General features: G+C 39.1%; 1 protein-coding gene across 11 annotated transcripts in view; it reads right to left on the bottom strand.

Moving 5' to 3' along the window:
* Hmbox1 (homeobox containing 1) overlaps positions 1-19,439 on the bottom strand; it is a 122,442-nt gene that overhangs the window by 27,549 nt on the left and 75,454 nt on the right. For all 11 annotated transcript variants that reach the window (XM_051195515.1, XM_051195516.1, XM_051195517.1 and 8 more), the window contains exons 5-6: positions 11,251-11,361; positions 1,823-1,976 (exon numbers count right to left, since the gene is read on the bottom strand). In XM_051195515.1, coding sequence (XP_051051472.1) covers positions 1,823-1,976; positions 11,251-11,361 — 265 coding nt within the window. The remainder of the gene's footprint in view (positions 1-1,822; positions 1,977-11,250; positions 11,362-19,439) is intronic.

Raw genomic sequence — 19,439 nt, 5'->3', positions numbered from 1 at the left:
TATACAAACATATATTTGCATAAGGCTTACTTGGCTAGGCTGTGTATTTATACAAACATGCTAAAAAGCATGACATGCTACTCTAAGGCCAGGGCATTTCATGTTCCACTTCTGAGAATACAAAACTCCAGTTTTGGAGGATGCAGATCATCAAGACAATTGCTACTAGATGCTTTGAAAGGCTTTCAGCATTTCTGAGAACTCAGGCCTGATCCACAACCACACCCTCTCTAGCTGTGCCAGGTTAAGAGGAAATGATGCCAGAGAAAACTAAATCCTAGGGTGAAGATAATTATTAATTAAAATTTAGGTTAAAAATATGTTAAAACTAAGTAGGAATCTTACACACACACACACACACACACACACACACACACACACACACACACACACACTTACTTTTTGTCTACAGTTTAGTCAGTGTGATTTTATTGACTGCTGATTTGCAAGAAATATTCAGAAGTAAAGGGAAACCCAGTCTCTAAGTTCCTGAGGTTCAATTCCTACAACATAGGAAGAATGTTACCTATTATTTTTTCATGTTCTAATGTTTAATCCTTTCTCATAGACTTTATGTGATAAATGTACTTTAATATTATAATGAAAAATTTAACACTGTATCATCAGTAATTAGAACCTATAATGGGTTCTAATGTATCAAAATGTACTGTGTTAGCCAGACGAAAATATAAAATGCTGTGAATAAGTTAGGTTTATTTTCGTTCTCATCTGCTATGTAGAAATTTTGAAATAAACTTTCAGAAAGAATCAAACTTTACAGATGAAAGGAAGCAGACTGCAATCAGATCCCTAGAACATAGAACACGCATCTCCCTCTTTCGCTTTAGTCATTTAGGAAAAAATGGAGTCATTATTAAACACATGACTCTACTCTTCGACACAGTCAAGAGTGAGTGAGAGTACTTCACAGCAGTAGATAACAGACAGTCCCATTTTGCCTACCTATTCACTTCACTTATGTCATCCGAACTACAACACTGTAAAGCTTGTCCTTGTTCTGGTGGTGATGTCAATGCACTGGGAAACAGCAATGAAGTAGGTGAAGACAGAGGGCAAACATGCTGGATAACATATTGCTGGCTACTGACATTTTCATTTTACAGACAAGGAAGATACAGTTTTGGTGTCTGACCTGATAGATCCCGATCAGGTTTTGGTACTTCTGAATCCACATCAAGTGTTCTGTCCAAGATGCCAGACTAGTGGTCAGATTAGGTAAGAATGGCCCTACTGCCTGTCAACCTCTCCAGCAAACCGGAGTCATATAAATATCAATTATGAAAGGTGTGTGTGGGGGGTACTTAAAGAACAATTTGAATATATACAAATATAGCAACGTGTTATAAGCATGTATTTATACTATGTCAGATGGGGGAAATGAAGTTGTCAAAATGTAGGGAAACCAGATATGGATCAGGTTCTATTAAATGTATTTTTTAACCTTTGAGGAATCCCTTCATTGAGATCATTCCCCTGTTGCAGAAAAGTGAGTCTCAGTGCCCTCCTTTACTGTTCAGCACCAATAAAATAAAGACTTCACAGAGCTTTTTCAAAACAATAGAAAGGTATACATCTAAAAATATTAACTTTAAAGACTGGTATGTTTCCGATGACAACGTTAAATTTTATGTAGGTAAAATAGGCCGATAGATGCTGAGCCCAGTTTTGTGAGTTCTCTTATTTCAACAACAGAGCAATTCTAATAGTCCATAATATCTGCAGAGCTAGAATCTGGACCTCAGATTACTTGTTGGAAATGAAACTGGTCTGGGAGGGTTCTTGCAGGAAAAGGAGACATTACCTTTCCATGACAGCTAGGCATTCCTTTCTCCAGGTAAATCTACTCCCTCGCCGGAGTCGGAATGTTCCCGGTGTGGCAGAGACTGGGGGAGGTGTTTGTCTCCATTCAGGGTCCTCTATTGGGATAGGGGCAGGCCTCATACTTAATGTAGCCCCTGGAATATACAAGACATTTTTTTTTAAAAAAAAAAAGCAAGTATGCTGCAATTAAAAGAAGAGAAAAAAATCAGTATTACAAAGATACCATGAAACAAGACAATGAGGACTGAGTATAAGCTTTTTTGTCCACTGAGAATATTTAATATTTTTATTAAAAAAAAAAGAAGAAGAAGAGCAGTAGAGATTCCTTAGTGGTTCAAAGCATTGATTACTCTTCTAGAGGACATGGGTTCAATTCCCAGAACCTAAAGGGCAGCTAACAAGCATCTGTAACTCCAGTTCCAGGAAATCCAATGCCCTCTTCCGGTTTCTGCAGGCACTGTACCCATATGGTTCACAGACATACATGATAGCAAAACATCTGCATACATAAAATAAAAGATCAGAAGAAAAACCCGAACAGATAAAAGCCTCTTCCTTCAAAAGCTTGTAGAGGTCATCCTAACTGACACCTTTCCATTTGCCCATGTGCCTGATAGCTCCATCAATACATTTCACACAAAGCATGAGACCTACCTCATCATAAAGAAGCATTGCAATTTCTCCTGATTTGGGAATTTCAAAAGACTGTTTTTTGAAATTCCGACACCAGGCCAGATGTGATACACATCTGTAATCCTACAGCTTGGAAGCCAGGGGTAGGAGGATCAGGAATTAAGGCTAGCCCCAGCTACATGAGACCCTGCCTCAAAAAGAAAAATGTTGAATACAGAAGCAAAGAAAATAAGATGGCATTTCACAAGTACTTAGTGAGCAGGGTCCCGTCTCTATAGGTCTATCACCTACTAATACTATATTCTTTTACCTCTGACTGTAACAATTTCAATCTGAGAGAGAGGCTTCACTAATTTAAACCAGCTTTTCCTCTAATAGCTTCGTCCAGTTATAGTTCACTAATTCTTGATTTATCACACGTCTTTTTTCCTGTGGCTTGTTCTAGACTTGAGGCTACACTCAAACCAGAAGCCACACTATCTTCAGCTTCCAAGGACTTAATTCACAGATGTGCACAGAGCTTGGCATGTTTCCATGTAAGGCTCTGCCTACCCTTCCTCTTTCACTGCTTACACTGCTAAATTCATCTTCCCCAAACACATTACAGTTATATCACTCTTCTGATCAAAGCCTCCAAGACGTTCCCTCTGACTGGAGTTTAATCCAAACTTTTTTTCTTTCTTTTGAGACAAGGAGTAAGGCAGCATAGAACTCCTGCCTCCACCTCAAGTATTAGAAGTATGGCCATGCTTCATCAAGGCTGGCTTATCAACTCTTAACACAGTCCTAGGAAGGCAGGTTAGAATTCAAAGGGCTTATGTACATATAAATACACGTTAATCTCACACAATGAACACGAGTTTCTTCATGATAGGAACTGTTTCTATCATATCATCAAGTTACATCATAGATAACGTCTCTATTTGAACATACACACATTCTCTCTCTCTCTTTCTCTCTCTCTCTCTTTGAACACATACATACACACACTTTCTGAGATAGCATTGTACTATGTTAGCCTCCCAAACAAGAAAAAAGAAGTAAGATTAGCCTCACACACTAGCCATGTGGAAAGTGTGCATAGAGTGAAAGATATTCACCTTATCCCCAGGTGTTTCTGACATTCCACATGTGCCAGATAATGGAGGGAAAAAGCTATCTTGTACACTAAGACACAATACACATCATGTGGAGCCTTCTATACCCAGCTGACAGACATAAATATCCAAACATATCGTTCCAATAAAGGCATGTTGGTAGCCAGCCCCCAAGGGCTCCATGGATCCTTCCCTGCCTCCTGGTAGTTGTGCCCTTGTGTGGTGCTTGCTCATTCTATACTCATGACTAGACTGTGTGAGAGCCATGTCTCATTAAGAACTGAGACTCTAGGGCATCTTTCTTTGTTTTCTTTCTCAGATCACTTGCTCAAGGGAGGAATTACTAGGTGAGAATGGATGATGGGGCTCTTGAGGAACTGCTGTCTCTGGCCATGAGGCAGTAGGGGACAGCGACATCCAGCATCCATGTGAGTGGCCTTACAAGTGGACCGTCCAGTTCCAGTGACTGCAGCCCTGACTGACTGCTTGTCTAAAAGCTCACAAGGACACTGCTCCTGGATTCCTGGTCTACAGAAACAGAAAATAAATCTTTGTTGTGCTAAGCTGAAAAAATGTAGCATGGTATGTATCACAGCAGATAATTAATATACATCATAACCATCTCCAGCTGTTATTTCATCACATCCTCCAAACAGTAAGCATATTACTTATTAAGACGCACCAATATGGCAGAAAAAAATACCTTTATGATAAAATACCTTACTACTAATAAAAAAAAAAGGAGCACCTTTCTTGTTTATTGACTATCATCTATCTTTTGTTAGCTTATGGTCCTTTTTCTATTGAGCTATAGGTTTTATGTGAGATGCAACATCAACTACTAGTCACAAAGCAGTAATTACTGTTTTATTTGTATCTTTATGGTATTTTTTATCTTAATTTATATGAAGTTAAGTTCATAAGCTTTTTCCAGGCAGCCAGTGAATGTGAGTTTTTTCCATTAAAACAAGTGGGTTTGAAACTTTTATATTATGGCCAGTGGGTTTGAGAAAAGGGGCTTGGGGACTCAACAGTTAAGTGCTCTGGCTGCTCTTTCAGAGGACCCAGGTTTAATTCCCAGCACCCATTTGGTGATTGACAACTGTCTGTAACTTCAGTTCCAGGAGATCTAATGGCCTCTTCAGGCCTCTGTGGACACCAAGCTTGTAAATGGTGCACAGGCACACATGCAGGCAAAGTACTCATACACATAAATAAATTTCAATTTTTTTTTTTAAAAGTTTGTTAAAATAACCTGGTTCAAAGTCTCCTATTTTTTCCCAAAGCAAGCAAGAATTACAGCATGGCAAGAGTTTAGGGTAAGAATCTACCTAATTAAAATTATATAAATTTTGTTCCAGAAAGAAAATGTCTAAAACAACCAAACTAACTGACATCACAACTGGTCAAGATGTAGGCAGAAATAGACTAGATAAGGCCTTGTGATCTCTTACTGGAGGCGTCCTCTAGTGAAGCTACAGAGTACAGGGGGTGGGGGAGAAGACAGCAACAGAGCAGTGAGCTCAAAAATGCACTCCTAGAACTGCAGCATGTATTTGTAGGTAGGCAATGTGGTCCAGGGATGCAAATTAACAGAGAGCAGAATCCTGAGAGGCTGAAGGACATGGCCAGCCAATGAACAACTGAAGTGTTCTTTTGTTATTGGGGTTTATTGTTAATAGTTATTATCAATCATTTAAAAAAAGTAATTTAGATTAAAATAAAGTTGGTCAGAAAGGAAGAAAGAGGAGGGAGGAAAAGGGGAATAAAACCAAGGGAAGAAGTAGTTAGTAGTAGTAGACCTGGTGACTTTGAAAGAAATCAAGACTATGTACAGAAGGCTAAATCAGAACAATTTAAACATGTAAATATCCATCATTTTAAAAATATCACATTTTCTACCCCTTGAATTCCATTTCTTTTTCAATGTAGCAGTCATTCAAAACAGCACAAGAAGCCAAGTAGGCACTGTAGTTAGCTACCTGCAACCCAGTCTGGGAATGTGAAGTTGGGGATCCCTAAAGGTGGCAAGACTGTGCCCTCAGGACTCAGCTGAGAGACCTTGCCTCAGTGAATAAGGTGGACAAGATGGAGGATGATTCTTTACATCGACCTCAGACCTTCAGGTGCACACATACCCACATGTGTACCCCCCACACACACACACGGTAAAAGGAAAAAAAAACAAACAAACAAGAAATAGTGGCACATGAAGCATTCTGGAATGAATACAGATTTCCTCTAGAAAGTACAGTCTACTTTGTTTTGGTTCAGACAGACAGGGAACATTAAATTATACAGGAATAGGATAAAAATTACTGACTTTGACAGAACAATGCAAAGAAACTAGAATGTGGGAATACCTTAAAACTTAACTGCAGTGATACAGGAATTCTGGGCTGGAGTCCATGTGCCTTGTATAAATAGAGCCTGTCTGAAGGTCAGAGAATGGACCTTGCCACTAGCTAACCATAGAAGTCTGGTACAGACACACAGGAAGTGAACTAGCTGGGCAGAAACAGGAACTTGCTCTCTTGACTGCTGAGACATGAAAGGGGCAAGGTGTGGCAGTGGCTTGCTCCGTCTCTGATTTCTCAGCATTTTCCTCTATATCTGACCATAGAGTTTTATTAGCTAGACCAATTAAGAACTCCACTTACATGTAACTTAATTCTTTATAGTAACACTTTTCCACATTACACTTTAGTTCATATTAAAAAAAAATTTTGTACTCTTACTTGGCAAATCTCAACCCATGAGGAAAAAAAAAAAAAAAAAAAAACCCACTTTTCAATTTACTGTTAGATTGTAAGCTTTCAATATGAGTTTTCTCCTGTAGACAAGAGAATCCTATGTACCGTATTAGAACTGGCTGAGCACCTGTAATCAGCTAGTACAAAAAAAATCAACTAATATTCTATCCACGGAAAAGGAAAATGGCTTCTCCCAAGTCTTTCTCAAATTCTCCCATGTCACACACATGTTTTCTGGAGTTCTGGTATGCTACATGAGAAGAATGGGTGTTTTTTTCTGACCTGACAGCGACTTCATGTGTATTACACACAAGCCTCCCATCAGACTGTGTTCAATGTGAAGCCTGCAGGATTGGTTAACTATATTGACCCTGCCGGGGCCCCACAAACCCTGCCTACAATAGTAATGGTTGAGTCAGACAAGAGAAGACTATGGAGCTTAATCTGAATTAATAAAATTTTCTCGCAGCAAACATGCTGAATTTAGTATTTCGCTCTTTAAGAAAATGGGCATTTTCTTGTAAAAGTCATAAGAAACAAGATAACTAAGTGCATATGATTAGTTTCCATCAACTTGTCTTTAGCAGGCTTTGGGACATGCTAGGAAATTCTGATAGTACCTATAGATGTTGGATCATCAGTCAAAATAACCCTATTGTTTCCTTGCTGAGTTCGGGAAAAGAAAACCTTGTAAAAAAGAGACCTTATAAAACTCTGAATGGACAGGAGGCTGAAAAGAGGTCACTTGTGGAATGCAACCAAAGTCCATGAGGGTCAAGAGTAGGCAAAGATTCTACAAATACAGCCATTTGTTTGCCAGAGATTTCTGTATCAGAGAACAGAAGCCAGCTTTTCATCCTGTAGTTTGCCTCAATTTTGTATTTCTTCTCAGAATGTATGTGAAAACATGATGCTATTTACATTTCTCCTGATCACCTGTCTGCTGGGCAGAGCAAAGGGTGTTGTATCAGCAAATTACCTCCTAATAAACTTACCCAGGGCTTACTTTCTATAAACTGCTTTTGGGAACACATTTCAGAAAGCGAGTTCTTTTCTTGTTAGTGTAACATCTTTCTTCCTCCATCCTTCCATTTCATATTATATGCATTTTCCAAACACAAACTACATGATCTAAATTTCAGAAAGCCACAGAAGGGCCACAGTTCAAAGGTAAAATGCCTGCCTTGTAAGCAGGAGGCCCTATGTTCAATCCCAAGGACAAGGTTAACAAAGACCCAGAGGTTATATAATTATGCCTTTCTACTTTTCCCCTTAATACCAGCGCCTCTTCAGAGCTGTAGAGCTCTTAGAGGGGCCTAAGTAAAAATTCCTGACAACTTCCATACTTACATAATCTAAATTGCCTATGTGTGTGTGTGAATATTCTTTGAATACAGATAGCAATGCAATGTATATTGTTTTGTATCTTATCTTACATTTTTAACTTCTGAATGCTGCTTCACTGCATGTAAATATAATTCACACAAAACACATTAAAATTAACTATAGAGTTCTACAATATTCTTTTGTAGAGAAGTTAACCAGCTCTCAATTGGGTGATTCTAGCAACTTGCAAGAAAGAACATGAGGCACTCCACATAACTATATGACAGGCAGAGAGAAAAGAACCTAGTCTTAGGAGCAACACTGTATTCAAAGACAACAGCAACTCTGATTACCCGCAGAAGAGGAAATAACATCAGCAAAGCTGCACTGATACATCCAGGAAGGATCCTATGCTATAGTACCTCTTTATATTAAAGGTGAAAAGACAAAGAAGAAGCTTACATTCTGACAGATAATATTCAACTATTGCAAGCATAACAAAACTACCATTTGACAGTTAGCAACTTAACTTTAAAAAAAAATACTTTTAAATTATGCCATACAGAAGAAAATTGAAGGGAATGGGTATAGACTAGGGTTTTAAACAAAGAGTTCTTAAAAAGGAGGCAGTGGCGCAACGTCAATGAAAAGCCCAATGTATGCACATAGGGGCACTCTTCAAATGAGATATGGCCTGTGCAAGAGGGTCGATCCCCATGAGTGTGTTTACCCTTCCCCATGCCTCCCATCTGGGTGCCTTACATTCCAACTTCGTTCAAAGGTCTCTGTGCTGGGTGGGCTTAGCTCAGGTTCCAAGACACATTTAAATGGGAATTAAGATTAAAAACAAAAATAAAATCATTGAAAGGTGGCAAGCTGGACTCTGACTGAGGGAATCCACAGTGAGCAAAACCTCTACCTCAGCATGCTGCTGCAGCTCTCCTTGCTTTGCTAGTAAAGTAATTGTGTCAACAGTTTCTATCCTGCCCCAGCTGGAGTATGGCCTAAAACTCCAGCCTCGGGAACCATGATGAGTCTCTATGCCAGTTCTGTCCTAGGTACCACGTCCTAGGCACACACACAGTTTTCCTCACTCACCCAACTCAACTCTTGCTGTCAGTCTAGGCTACTCTGAAGCATACCACACACCAAGTGTCCTTCCCTCTCCACCCACCTAGCTTTGCTGTGAATCCCAGAAGGAAACTCAACTCTGGGAGACTGCGTAGCATCAAGTCTGACGGGCTGCTTCAAGAATATCTTGGATTTGTGTTGGCCTCATATGGAAGCACCAGCCACGTGTGACAGCTAGACACTTAAAATGTAGCTAGTTGGAAATTGTGTTGTAGGTGTAAAATACACACTGATATCTAAAGAATCTGGACAAGAAATAAGCAGGCAGAGGGAATGCTTCAATTTTCAAAATGGAAATGAAACACTGAAGTGACATGTGCTAACATATATCATTACTCTAATTTTCACTGTTTCTTTCTGAAATATGGTTGCCAGAAAATATGAAACTACATGTTATTTGTATTACATCTCCCCTGTGAATGGTGTTGCCTTGAAATACGTAACAGTAATAAGCATAGAACTAGTTTTTCAAAAGATCTGCTTATGCTTCGAGACATTGCTAGAAAATATGAAAGCACAAAAATTGAAGCTGATAAATGCTGAAGGAATGAGAGGATCTAATTATAATGACACCGGGATAACTGACTGAGCAATGATCTTCAGGAAATGACGAGACTGCCCCACAGGACAGAGTACTCACCCCACAGCAAAAGTAGTGGCAAAGACTACTTACAAATGCAGAGCACAGACCTAACTCCATCTTAACAGCACCATCACATACAGTGCATGAACAGTGCCACCGCCTGACAACACCTCATGACATGTGGCAACATGAAATTCAAGTTATTCACAGTATTTTCGCCTAATGCTTTATTGAGAAAAAATATCATACAGAAAAATCGTACTTGTGCTACTTAATATTCCCTTATACCTCCCATGCATTTCCCCATCAATCATATTACTTTTGTTCCATCTCAATGTAAGTTTAAGTCATTACAACAGGAATCCCTTAAAAAAAAAAAATCTATGCACTGTTCTTGGCAAACATCCAACTGGGATTTAATGGGGTCCTTAATTTGGACTCCTACTGTATAGGCAAAATAGAAGATAAAGGACTAAGTCCTTTAGAAGTAAAAGTGAACAGTTTGAAAAAATGTACAACGCGGAATGTTCTGTAAAAGAACAAGACCTTAAAAGTTTGTATCATTAAAAAATAAAAAAATTGGGCGATTTAAGAGTCTAGAGAAGCAGTCTAATTTGCTGACCTAAAACTGATACTGCTATTAAAAGAGAGAGGGGGAGAAAGTGGGTTAAGTTGGGGAGGAAACAGATATTGAGCTATACAAGATACTTTTGTAACAGAGAGATGTGATAAAGGACTGGGTAATTGTGGAAGTATTCATTTTCTTACGTATGATGATGGAGATTGTGGTTATGTAGAAAACTACCCTCATTATTAGGACATGACACACAGATAAATCTTAAAAATTATTAGCAAACATAGCAAAATGCTCTTAAGTTTTGTATCTATTAAGGTAACTAAGTAATTGGACACCTTGTTGGTCTTTTTAAATGTCTGTATATCTGTAACCCTTCCAAAGAGAAAATGGGGGAGAATAGATTCTAGAAATTCTTTGTATAGATTGATACTTCCTATTTTTCTTTGTCTCACCAAGGCACTTTTGTTCAGAATGTATTAAATGTTGAAAAAAAACAAACAAAACTTAGCATAGACACACCCTCAAAGGCAATTCCATGCAGTCCTTTTTATCTGCAGCTCAGGGCCAGTGCTACTGCATGCAACACCTCCCCTGGCATGCCTGCAGGCTTGCTGCAATGGAACTGCAGAAGGTAACAGCACACTTGAGATGAGGCTCATTACCACGACCTGAGTAACATGCAGCCCGAAATAGCCCCTCCTACGATATCATACTTTTTCTTGATCTAGCACTTGTTAAAAAGCATCTTGGAATAAATGTTGCCTATCCTTGGCAACTCCAGATACCAAGACGTTCATGATTTTTTTTCCTTCAGATTTCATCCTAGTTTCCAATCTAGTTCTGCTTCTGGGAGCTAAGTGAATAGCTTCACTTTAAAACTCCAAAATGTACTTATTACCCAGGTCACAAGCATTAGAACCACAATTAGAAAGATCTTTGGAATGGTACAGAATGAACTCAATAACAATATTAAATACATACAATGAACAAAATATTGTTCCAAAAATTGAAAAGGGTACAATCAGAGTTGAAAAGAGAGCCAGTCCCTGATATGATGACTATTCCTCCAAGCTGCACCTAGGAAAGTCACCTGATCTGGAAGCCAAGAGGTGGCTGAGAGGAAGGTGAACCAGCCCAGGAAACAGACCCCTAACCATAATTACCACCAGGGCTTAGGCTTTACAGTTGCCTACTTGCATAAAGGAAGACACTAACACATGAAACAGTTTCTCTGAACAAATTAGCACATGGATTCAATGAAATAATTATGGTTTTCATTTAGGTACAATAAATAAAAGAAGTACTTACCAGGGTTTGTCTTCTCAAGTTGATACCATCGGTAAAATGCTCTTTTCTTCTGCTCACTCAGGTCTGACCCCTGCTGTAACAGCCAATGAGAGATCCGGCTCTGACTGATGCCTACAGGGAAAGAAAGATAGCTTTTGGTGGGGCACTGAAATCATTGTCAAGTCAATCAGGGCTCTGGTGGTTTCAGTAGCTCGGTGCTGAGTCTACATACGACTGTGTGAGAAAGCTACAATTTGAGAAAACTCCTTAGTGCTAGCCTGACCACAATGACTAGGACATAGAAATTATCCATGAGAAATCAAAACATTTTATCAACAAAGAATTTATAGTGGCTTCTAGAACTAATCTGCAAACTTACTCCATAACTATGATATTGAGAAGATCTCCAAGTAACATTACTTGTCAGACCTGCATTCGACATCTAGTTAAGAATGAAATGAAATACTTGCCAAGGCTGTTACACAAGAAACTCAAAAAAGAGAGAGCGGACAGGGGAGAGAGACTTTAACAGATGCTATGAGAAAGATCTACTCAGCAAGTTTTATTTTTCAATATTGACACTAATAAAAAGATTTAGGGGCTAGGAAAGGAAGGGTCATTGAACACCGTCTTCAGTAAGCTTTCCGGCTACTTGCTAATTCATTTAAGCATCTTAACTCCTTCTCCATTAGTAGAGAGAAGCAAGAGTGTGCAGACTTGTGGACTTCAGTTACAACATGACCTCTGAAGAAAGCTCAGTAGTTAAAACTGGTTTCCAGACCTGACTGTCCCTTCCAAACAGAACAGACTACACAACAACAGTTCTCTGCTATTGCTAAGAGCTTCTTGTCAGCAATTACTTAAGAGATGTGGACAATTTGCACATATGAAAGTCAAAAAACATTCTACAACTCTCGAGAATCACACAGTCATTCTGGTCATTTTATTCTTTAAAAAAACCAATACACAACAGTGAAAAAGCAGAGAGATCAGGGAAAAAAAGAAAAAGAGAGAAAAAAAATATGGCATTTCTAAAAGATCATCTGACTGATAAAATTAAAAAATTGTAAGTCTCCAAAGCAGTGGTTCTCAGCCTGTGGGCTGCAACCCCAATAGCCTGCTTCAGCTATTTACATTATGATTCCTAACAGTAGCAAAACTACAGTTATAAATTAGCAATGAAATAATGAAATAATTTTGCTTTTGTTTTGAGACAAGGTTTCTCTGTAGCTTTGGAGCTTGGCCTAGAACTCACTGTGTACACCACCAGTCTAACCTGGAACTGACAAAGGTCCAACTGTCTCTGTCGCCCAAATGATGGGATTATTAAAGGTGTGCACCACCACTACCCAGCTGCAATGAAATAAATGTAAGTTGGGGGTCACTGTATTAAAGGGTCACAGCATTAGGAATTGCCCACTGTGGCAATGGGGCACCACCAAATACCACTGTGCCAACAGCTGTTTAAAGCTATGGTGTTAAACAGGAAGCATGGCTATCATGCCATTATCAAATGTTAACTAAAAGCAATGCCTCAGGGTTTTCTAGACACTCAGCAACTCCTGTGAGAAGATGACTATTAAGAACATGGAGGGAGAAGCTAAAAGGAAGACTATGTAGAAAAATTGTGTGTGTGTGTGTGTGTGTGTGTGTGTGTGTGTGTGTGTGTGAGCGTGCACACACGCATCTCCAGTGCACAAACAAGGTCAAAGGACAATTTATGGGAGTCCGTTCATTTTTGCCATGTAGGTTTCAGGAGCAAACACAGGTTGTTGGGCTTGGTATCAACAAGCACCTTTACCAAATGAGTCATCTCACTAGTCTAACATCTTTCTTTTTCAAAGGACGAGATTCTCTTTTTGAAAATGTTCCCAAGTAATTTCCTGAGATGTTTCCCAGTGGTAGAAGGTACTTATAATGGAAGTACTGGCAGCTATCGAGGAGAACGCTGATTATTCTGGATAATTAAATTAGCTGTGTTGGGCAATATTTTCAGTAAAATCTAGTTTCAGACTCCTAAGAGTGAAGAAAATGGTTGGGCAGTGGTGGCACATGCCTTTCATCACACAACTTGGGAAGCAGAAGCAGGCAGATCTCTGAGTTTAAGACCAGCCTGAGTTCCAGGACAGCCAGGACTACACAGAGAAAACCCTGTCTCCATGAAATCAAAAGCCACTTTCTTGCCAACCAAATAAAACTATTCAAATGAATTTCCTGCTGTTACCACATAGGAAAGAAAGGGGGGGGAAAGAGGGGGAGTTAAAAAAAAATAGGAAAAAGTATGTATGAATGAGATCACACACAGAATAAACCACAGAGCCCACTAGGTAGGAAAGCTAGCTGTCCATGCTGTGTTAGAGGTAGCAAAAGCCCATCAAAAGAATGTCAAGTTACAGTATATTTATTTTCATGACAAAATATTGCTATGCATTTAAAGTTAATGTTTTTTAAATGCTACAAAAAACCCAAAACCAATCTAACAAAAAGTCATTAATGGTGTTATTACGACCATGGAATTCATATATTGCAGGACTATTTTCAGAAACAGATGGACAGTATCCCACAAAAGGTGAACTCTGGGTATACAGCCCACAGGAATGAGGTCTTATCCAGCGCAAACATGCTCACAAGGCATGCACCAGAAGCCTCACAAATGAGCAATACACAGAGCAGTCCCTGGCTCAAAAGCCGAAATGGCCAGCAGCTGCAGACTGCATATACTGTGATAGCTGTGTCTTCTACTTCAGACTCCCATAGCAACAGAAAGAGGATAAACAACTAGTCTATGTACCCATGTGGGCAGACCTCACAGAAACAATGCTGCTTCCCAAACGCCAGACTCATAAAAGCCATACTCTATACTATCTACAGGGATGCAAATCAGCATATTGCCATCCATGTAGGAAAAGATAAGGTTGAAGATAAAGGTTTATGTGGCAGCTAATGATGCTCTTTACTGATGTGTAGGGTGAGTGTCTGTACTTTATAAAAGTCAAGTTGTCACCTACTGTACATACTTAAAATTTAAAAAGGTCCCTAAGAGTTCTTAAAATTTAAAAAAGCAGATAGAATATACATTAATATGCAAATACACCTTGATATAAATCAGAAGATACATACTTTTATGAATATATAATCTTATATGCCCTGTATTATATAATCAAAAGCTTACAGGCATACACCATAAATCTAGAATTGTAAACTTTTGTTACATTTCTACCTCTAAAGCTTCCTTACTTTTTCTATAAATGTTATAACTTCTGGATTTTGATACAATATTATGGTTTCTGTGGATTCTTTTAGGAATGCTGCAATTAAAGTGAATGAAGACTTATAAAAAGGACACTTTTGCCTTTTTGTCTGCAACTTGGAGACCAACTTGAAGACATGTCATCACACAATTTTCTCTCTGTACAATTATGAATTTAATAAAGCAAAGGGAGGAGCAAGTCTTCCTTACTCACCTCAGACAATAAATGCAGACAATAACCAGTAAAGCAAGCCATTTTCCAGAAGGGGCATTGGAAAACAGATGGATAAACAGCAAATGTTACACTTGGAAATTATTTTTCTCAAGGGTCCTTGACCCACCTTCCAGGATGGTTTGAAAGCTCTGTGGACTTGGCATTCAGGTCCCTGCAGCTTTTCTTTACTGCTTGTCAGCTCTGGTAACTTCCCTTGGAACAAAAATTCCCTGACACTCCCTGCGTGCTGTGGAAGAAAATCTATAAAATTTTCAGCTCTTCTACAACCTCCATTTTTCTATCTCTGGGAGGGCAGAAGCAAAGACAAATTTACATATAGTTTAATTACACTGACTAAAAGAACCCCTGGATAATTTCTTCCCGGTGAGAAAGTAAGCCCCTTATATCCAAAGGAGGTATAAACAGTCATGAGGTACCATTCACAAGACCTTTTGAACTTCAGCTTCTAAGGGCTGCTTCCAGGCGCTTCAACACCCAGCTTCCTTCCACTAGAGGGCTCTCAACCATAACCCACTCTCCTAAATCTTAATGCTGCACCCTACCTTTCCATGTTTGTGTCCTGCCACAAGTTATGGATTATGCTGGCCATTCATATCCTCATCATCATCCTTGGAATGAGGGACGCAGCCCCTCCAGGGCATCTTTTTGGCTCAAGGCACTATGTTCACTCACTATGCATTAGTGGCCCCTATTTAAGTTTCTTCCTTTGATCACCAAAATTATCAACAATAATGATTTAAAATCTAAATGCAAGAGACTCTTGGGGCACAGCCTGTTCTTGAAAACTACCAACTAGTCAGCTTCAATGAGAATTTCTCATAGACTGACACAGTAGCCTGATTCATTATACACCCCCTCATCTGCTTGTTTTCCTATATGAACTAGCTCAGTTTTATCTATTCTCTTCCCTAACTCTTCCATTTTTGCCAAAACTACTCCACCTAGTCATCATTCCTGTATTTTGGAATCTTAGCCTCTTTTACCTGGACAACTCTGATGACATGAATACACCATCTCAGAAGCACAAAATATAAAATCTTCATGAATGTTCCTCTTAAATTAGACCATTGCACAGCCCTTAGCAATTTTGTACTGCAGAACTGCTACCATCCCTCTAATTTACTTTCATAATGCAATCAAAGATGTTTAAATATATTTTGTTATATTTGAGTCAGAGTCTCAATAGATAGCCCAGGCTGGCCTGGAAGTTACTACATGTCTCAAGCCTGTCTTACACACATAATCTTTCTACTTAGCCCTATTGAGTGATAGGTTACAATAAGTGTGTGTCACTACCAAGCTCATGGTTCAATTTCTAAGCTAAAATATGATTCCTTATAAACAGTTTTAAAGAGCATACATTTAGGTTTCTACACATATTTTGTCCCACGTCTTAGAATTTTCTCCATCTTCTACATTATACATCTAACCCTCACTTGACCCAGGTGACAGCAACCTCATGAGACCTCTAGCTATGTTTTAGAAGGACTTCTTTCTGTTGTATTATGCTTTGTTGTTTGGTTTTTGATTGACTGCAGACACTGTCTCACTACGTAGCCTGAGTTGGTTTTGAACACTTGATAATCTGTCTGCCTCAGTCTGAGTGCTGGGATTAGGGCATGAGTCACAATGCCCAGCCTCAGGGTCACTTTTTATTGACAGCTTTTTAAAAAAAGATTCATTTCTATTGTGTGTGTGAATGATGTGTACCCATATGTGTGCCTGGTGCACATGACAGCTAGACAAGGGTGTTGGATTTAATTTTTAAGCAAAAGCTTAAACACCCTGGCTAAGCTGTTCCTGTATTTCTGACCTATATCACTTTCTGGAATACTAAAGGCTTATGTTACAAGATGCTAATAAATTCTAGAATAAAGGTTTATGCAGCAATAGATGACTAAGACACAAACTTTGGCTTTGCCTTCACTGTGACCTTCATACCCAACTTCTGATCTTTAGTCAGCATGTTCTTTCTGTCCTGACCTAGACTTCCCACTGTTGCTTACTCAGGTCTAGGTTTAAATGGATTTGAGATTTTTTTTCATCTCCTAGCTTTCAATTCTAAAGCCCTGTATGTTTGTTATAAACTGAGGTATATTCCAAAGAGCAAATTCCTATGTATACAATGAGTTCTGAAAGATGTGTATGTCATCACGGTGTGACTCAAAATACAGCTTTCTTCTTGCCTCTTCTTGTTTCTGTTTCCTATTCAATATATAAACTTCACATTTTCAGCTTATCTCTTGGTGAGCATGATCTCACCATGGAGTTCTTCTTACTAGTACAAACTGATTGGTGCTGTATTAGCCAGGCCTTATCCACTTGAGTGTCTGTGTCCCAGTTTCATATTTGGAGGACAATGTTACAGGGCTAAAATTGGGGTCATCATTCCTCCAGGATCTGCTCAGTTGGAATAAAGGCAGTGGAAATAGTACAGCAAGAATCTCTACCAATGACAAGCATCTGTGAAAGGATAAAAGAAAGCAAGACACTTTCCATAAAGACACTGACAGCATTCTCAAAGTCACCCTTTCCAAAGCTGTGCAAATAAATTATCAAAGGCCATGCAGGTTTGGTTCTCAGCACCTATAAGGCAGCTCACAATCACCTATAACTCTGGTTATGGGGGACCGAACCCCTCTCCTAGCCTCCATGGGCACCAGGCATACATATGGGTATACATCGTTCACACATACACAATAGAAATAGTAAGTCTTTAAAAACAAAAACAACAACAACAACAACAACAAAACCACAGTCAGGTGACTCATTCCCTAATCCCAGCACTCAGGCTGAGGCAGAAAGATTATTAAGTGTTCAAAGCCAACTCAGGCTTACAGAGTGAAACTGTCTCAATCAATTAAAAATGAAACAACAGCACAACATAAGAAAACAAAATTCAACAACACAAAAAAGTGTCGGTACAGAAAGTAAGACAGTGGACTTGTTACACAAATATTTATTCTAAATATGTGCACAGAACTAAAGGAGCAGTCAAAAGAATTACAGAAGGGGATGGGGAAAATAACTTATCCTACAAAAACCATCAACAGGGGCAATGATTAGATGTAAGAACCAGACAGAAATGTTGGCGTTCGAAAGTATAAGTGAAAAGTTCACTATCAGAGTTCCACAGCAAAGAAGACGTGGCGGAGGCAATCGTCAGTGCCTGGCAAAAGTCAACCGAGATGACACACTATGGGGACAGGGGATGGGAGTGTGTACCAGGGAGCAAAGCTTCACAGGCACATGGGATGTCACCACACATGCCAAATGCACACACGACTTAAGATTCACAACAGTAAATAAGAACACTGAGAAAATAATGACTAAAACCACTGAGATGAAAAGCCTTAACATTATAAAGGTGCCAAGTGATCTTCAAGTATGTTAACCCAAAAATGCACACTCACAAACACCATAAATCTCTCAAACCCCCAAATGGCTGGAAGCATGTCTACCTCCAAGTCTGGCATCCTCAGTTCAATCCATGGGATCCATGGGTGGAAGGAGGGAACCAATTCCCACAAGTTGTCTTCTGATTTCCACCTATGAGCCATGGCATACATGTGCCTCTACCCATGCACACAAAATAAACAAAACTAATATAATGTTTTAAAAAATGAAAACAAAAGAAACATTGTGTACAAAGCATGTGCACTAGGGCTAAAAGTAGGCTTCTAAGAGAAGCCATGGGAAGGAAATTTAGGACATTGCTTGTGGGACAGAAGTAATGCAACAGTGCTTTCCTGAAAGGAAAATAAAAGGATTTACTAGGGTATAATGAGAGGACATTAGACAGGAGCTTGGATACACTGATGACAAAAAAAATAATGGTGCTACAAGGCTGCATCTAAAAATGTCTCCAGTGGATGGATTTTGAGAGGTGAAGCCTACTTGGGAGAATCAGGTCCCTAAGAGTACATGCTGGAAGGGTACATGCTCCCAGTCCTATAGTCTCCCTGCTTCCTGGCTGCCAAGAGGTGAGAGGCTTTGCTTTGTCATGGCCCCCCTGCTGCTGCTGTGATGGAGCAAGTGACAGCAAACTAACACAGACAAAAACAGAAAAGACAAAGGACTTTTCTTTCAGTCCCAAGTCCCAGGATTTTTTTTCTTTCAGTCCTTAAGTCCTCTGTGCTCCCATTTTATTGAACAGAGAAGTATAAGACAGTAATTACATATTTAAGTTAATGAATACATATAATAATTAGTATGAAATATGTATGACAATGGCACAAAACAAGAAGAAAATGAAGCTAGCTAAGAGCAAAACTGTATTGAAATTAAGTTGATATTTATCTGAACTAGATTATTAACACATTAATGGTAATCCTTGAGAATAACTCAAACTATTTAACAAATAACAAGGGATTTAAATTTATACACTAGAAAATATCAACTTAACAAAGGAAGCAATCCAAAAGAAGGAACTAAAAGGCACAAGATGAACAGAGAATGAGTTAGATGCAAATCATGTCTATCATTAAATTATATTAAATCTTAATGAATTAAACACTCCAAAAGAAGACAGAAGCTGGCAGAACATATAAAAAAAACCACTACATATTCAAGTATGGTCTGCCCAAACTAGCTACCAGAACTACAGGTAGGTCCCCCTCCTGCATACCTCTCCTCCTCTCCCAGTGGCCCCCAACCTATCCACCCCTTCTTGTTGCCATGTCCCAGATTCCAACTTGGGAGGAGACCTTGCTCAATCACAGGCCA

Source organism: Phodopus roborovskii, unplaced genomic scaffold (assembly GCF_943737965.1).
Source record: "Phodopus roborovskii unplaced genomic scaffold, PHOROB, whole genome shotgun sequence".
Classification (NCBI taxonomy): Eukaryota; Metazoa; Chordata; class Mammalia; order Rodentia; family Cricetidae; genus Phodopus; species Phodopus roborovskii.
Note: the sequence above shows the minus strand (reverse complement) of the source record. Positions and strands in the feature narration are given on the sequence as shown.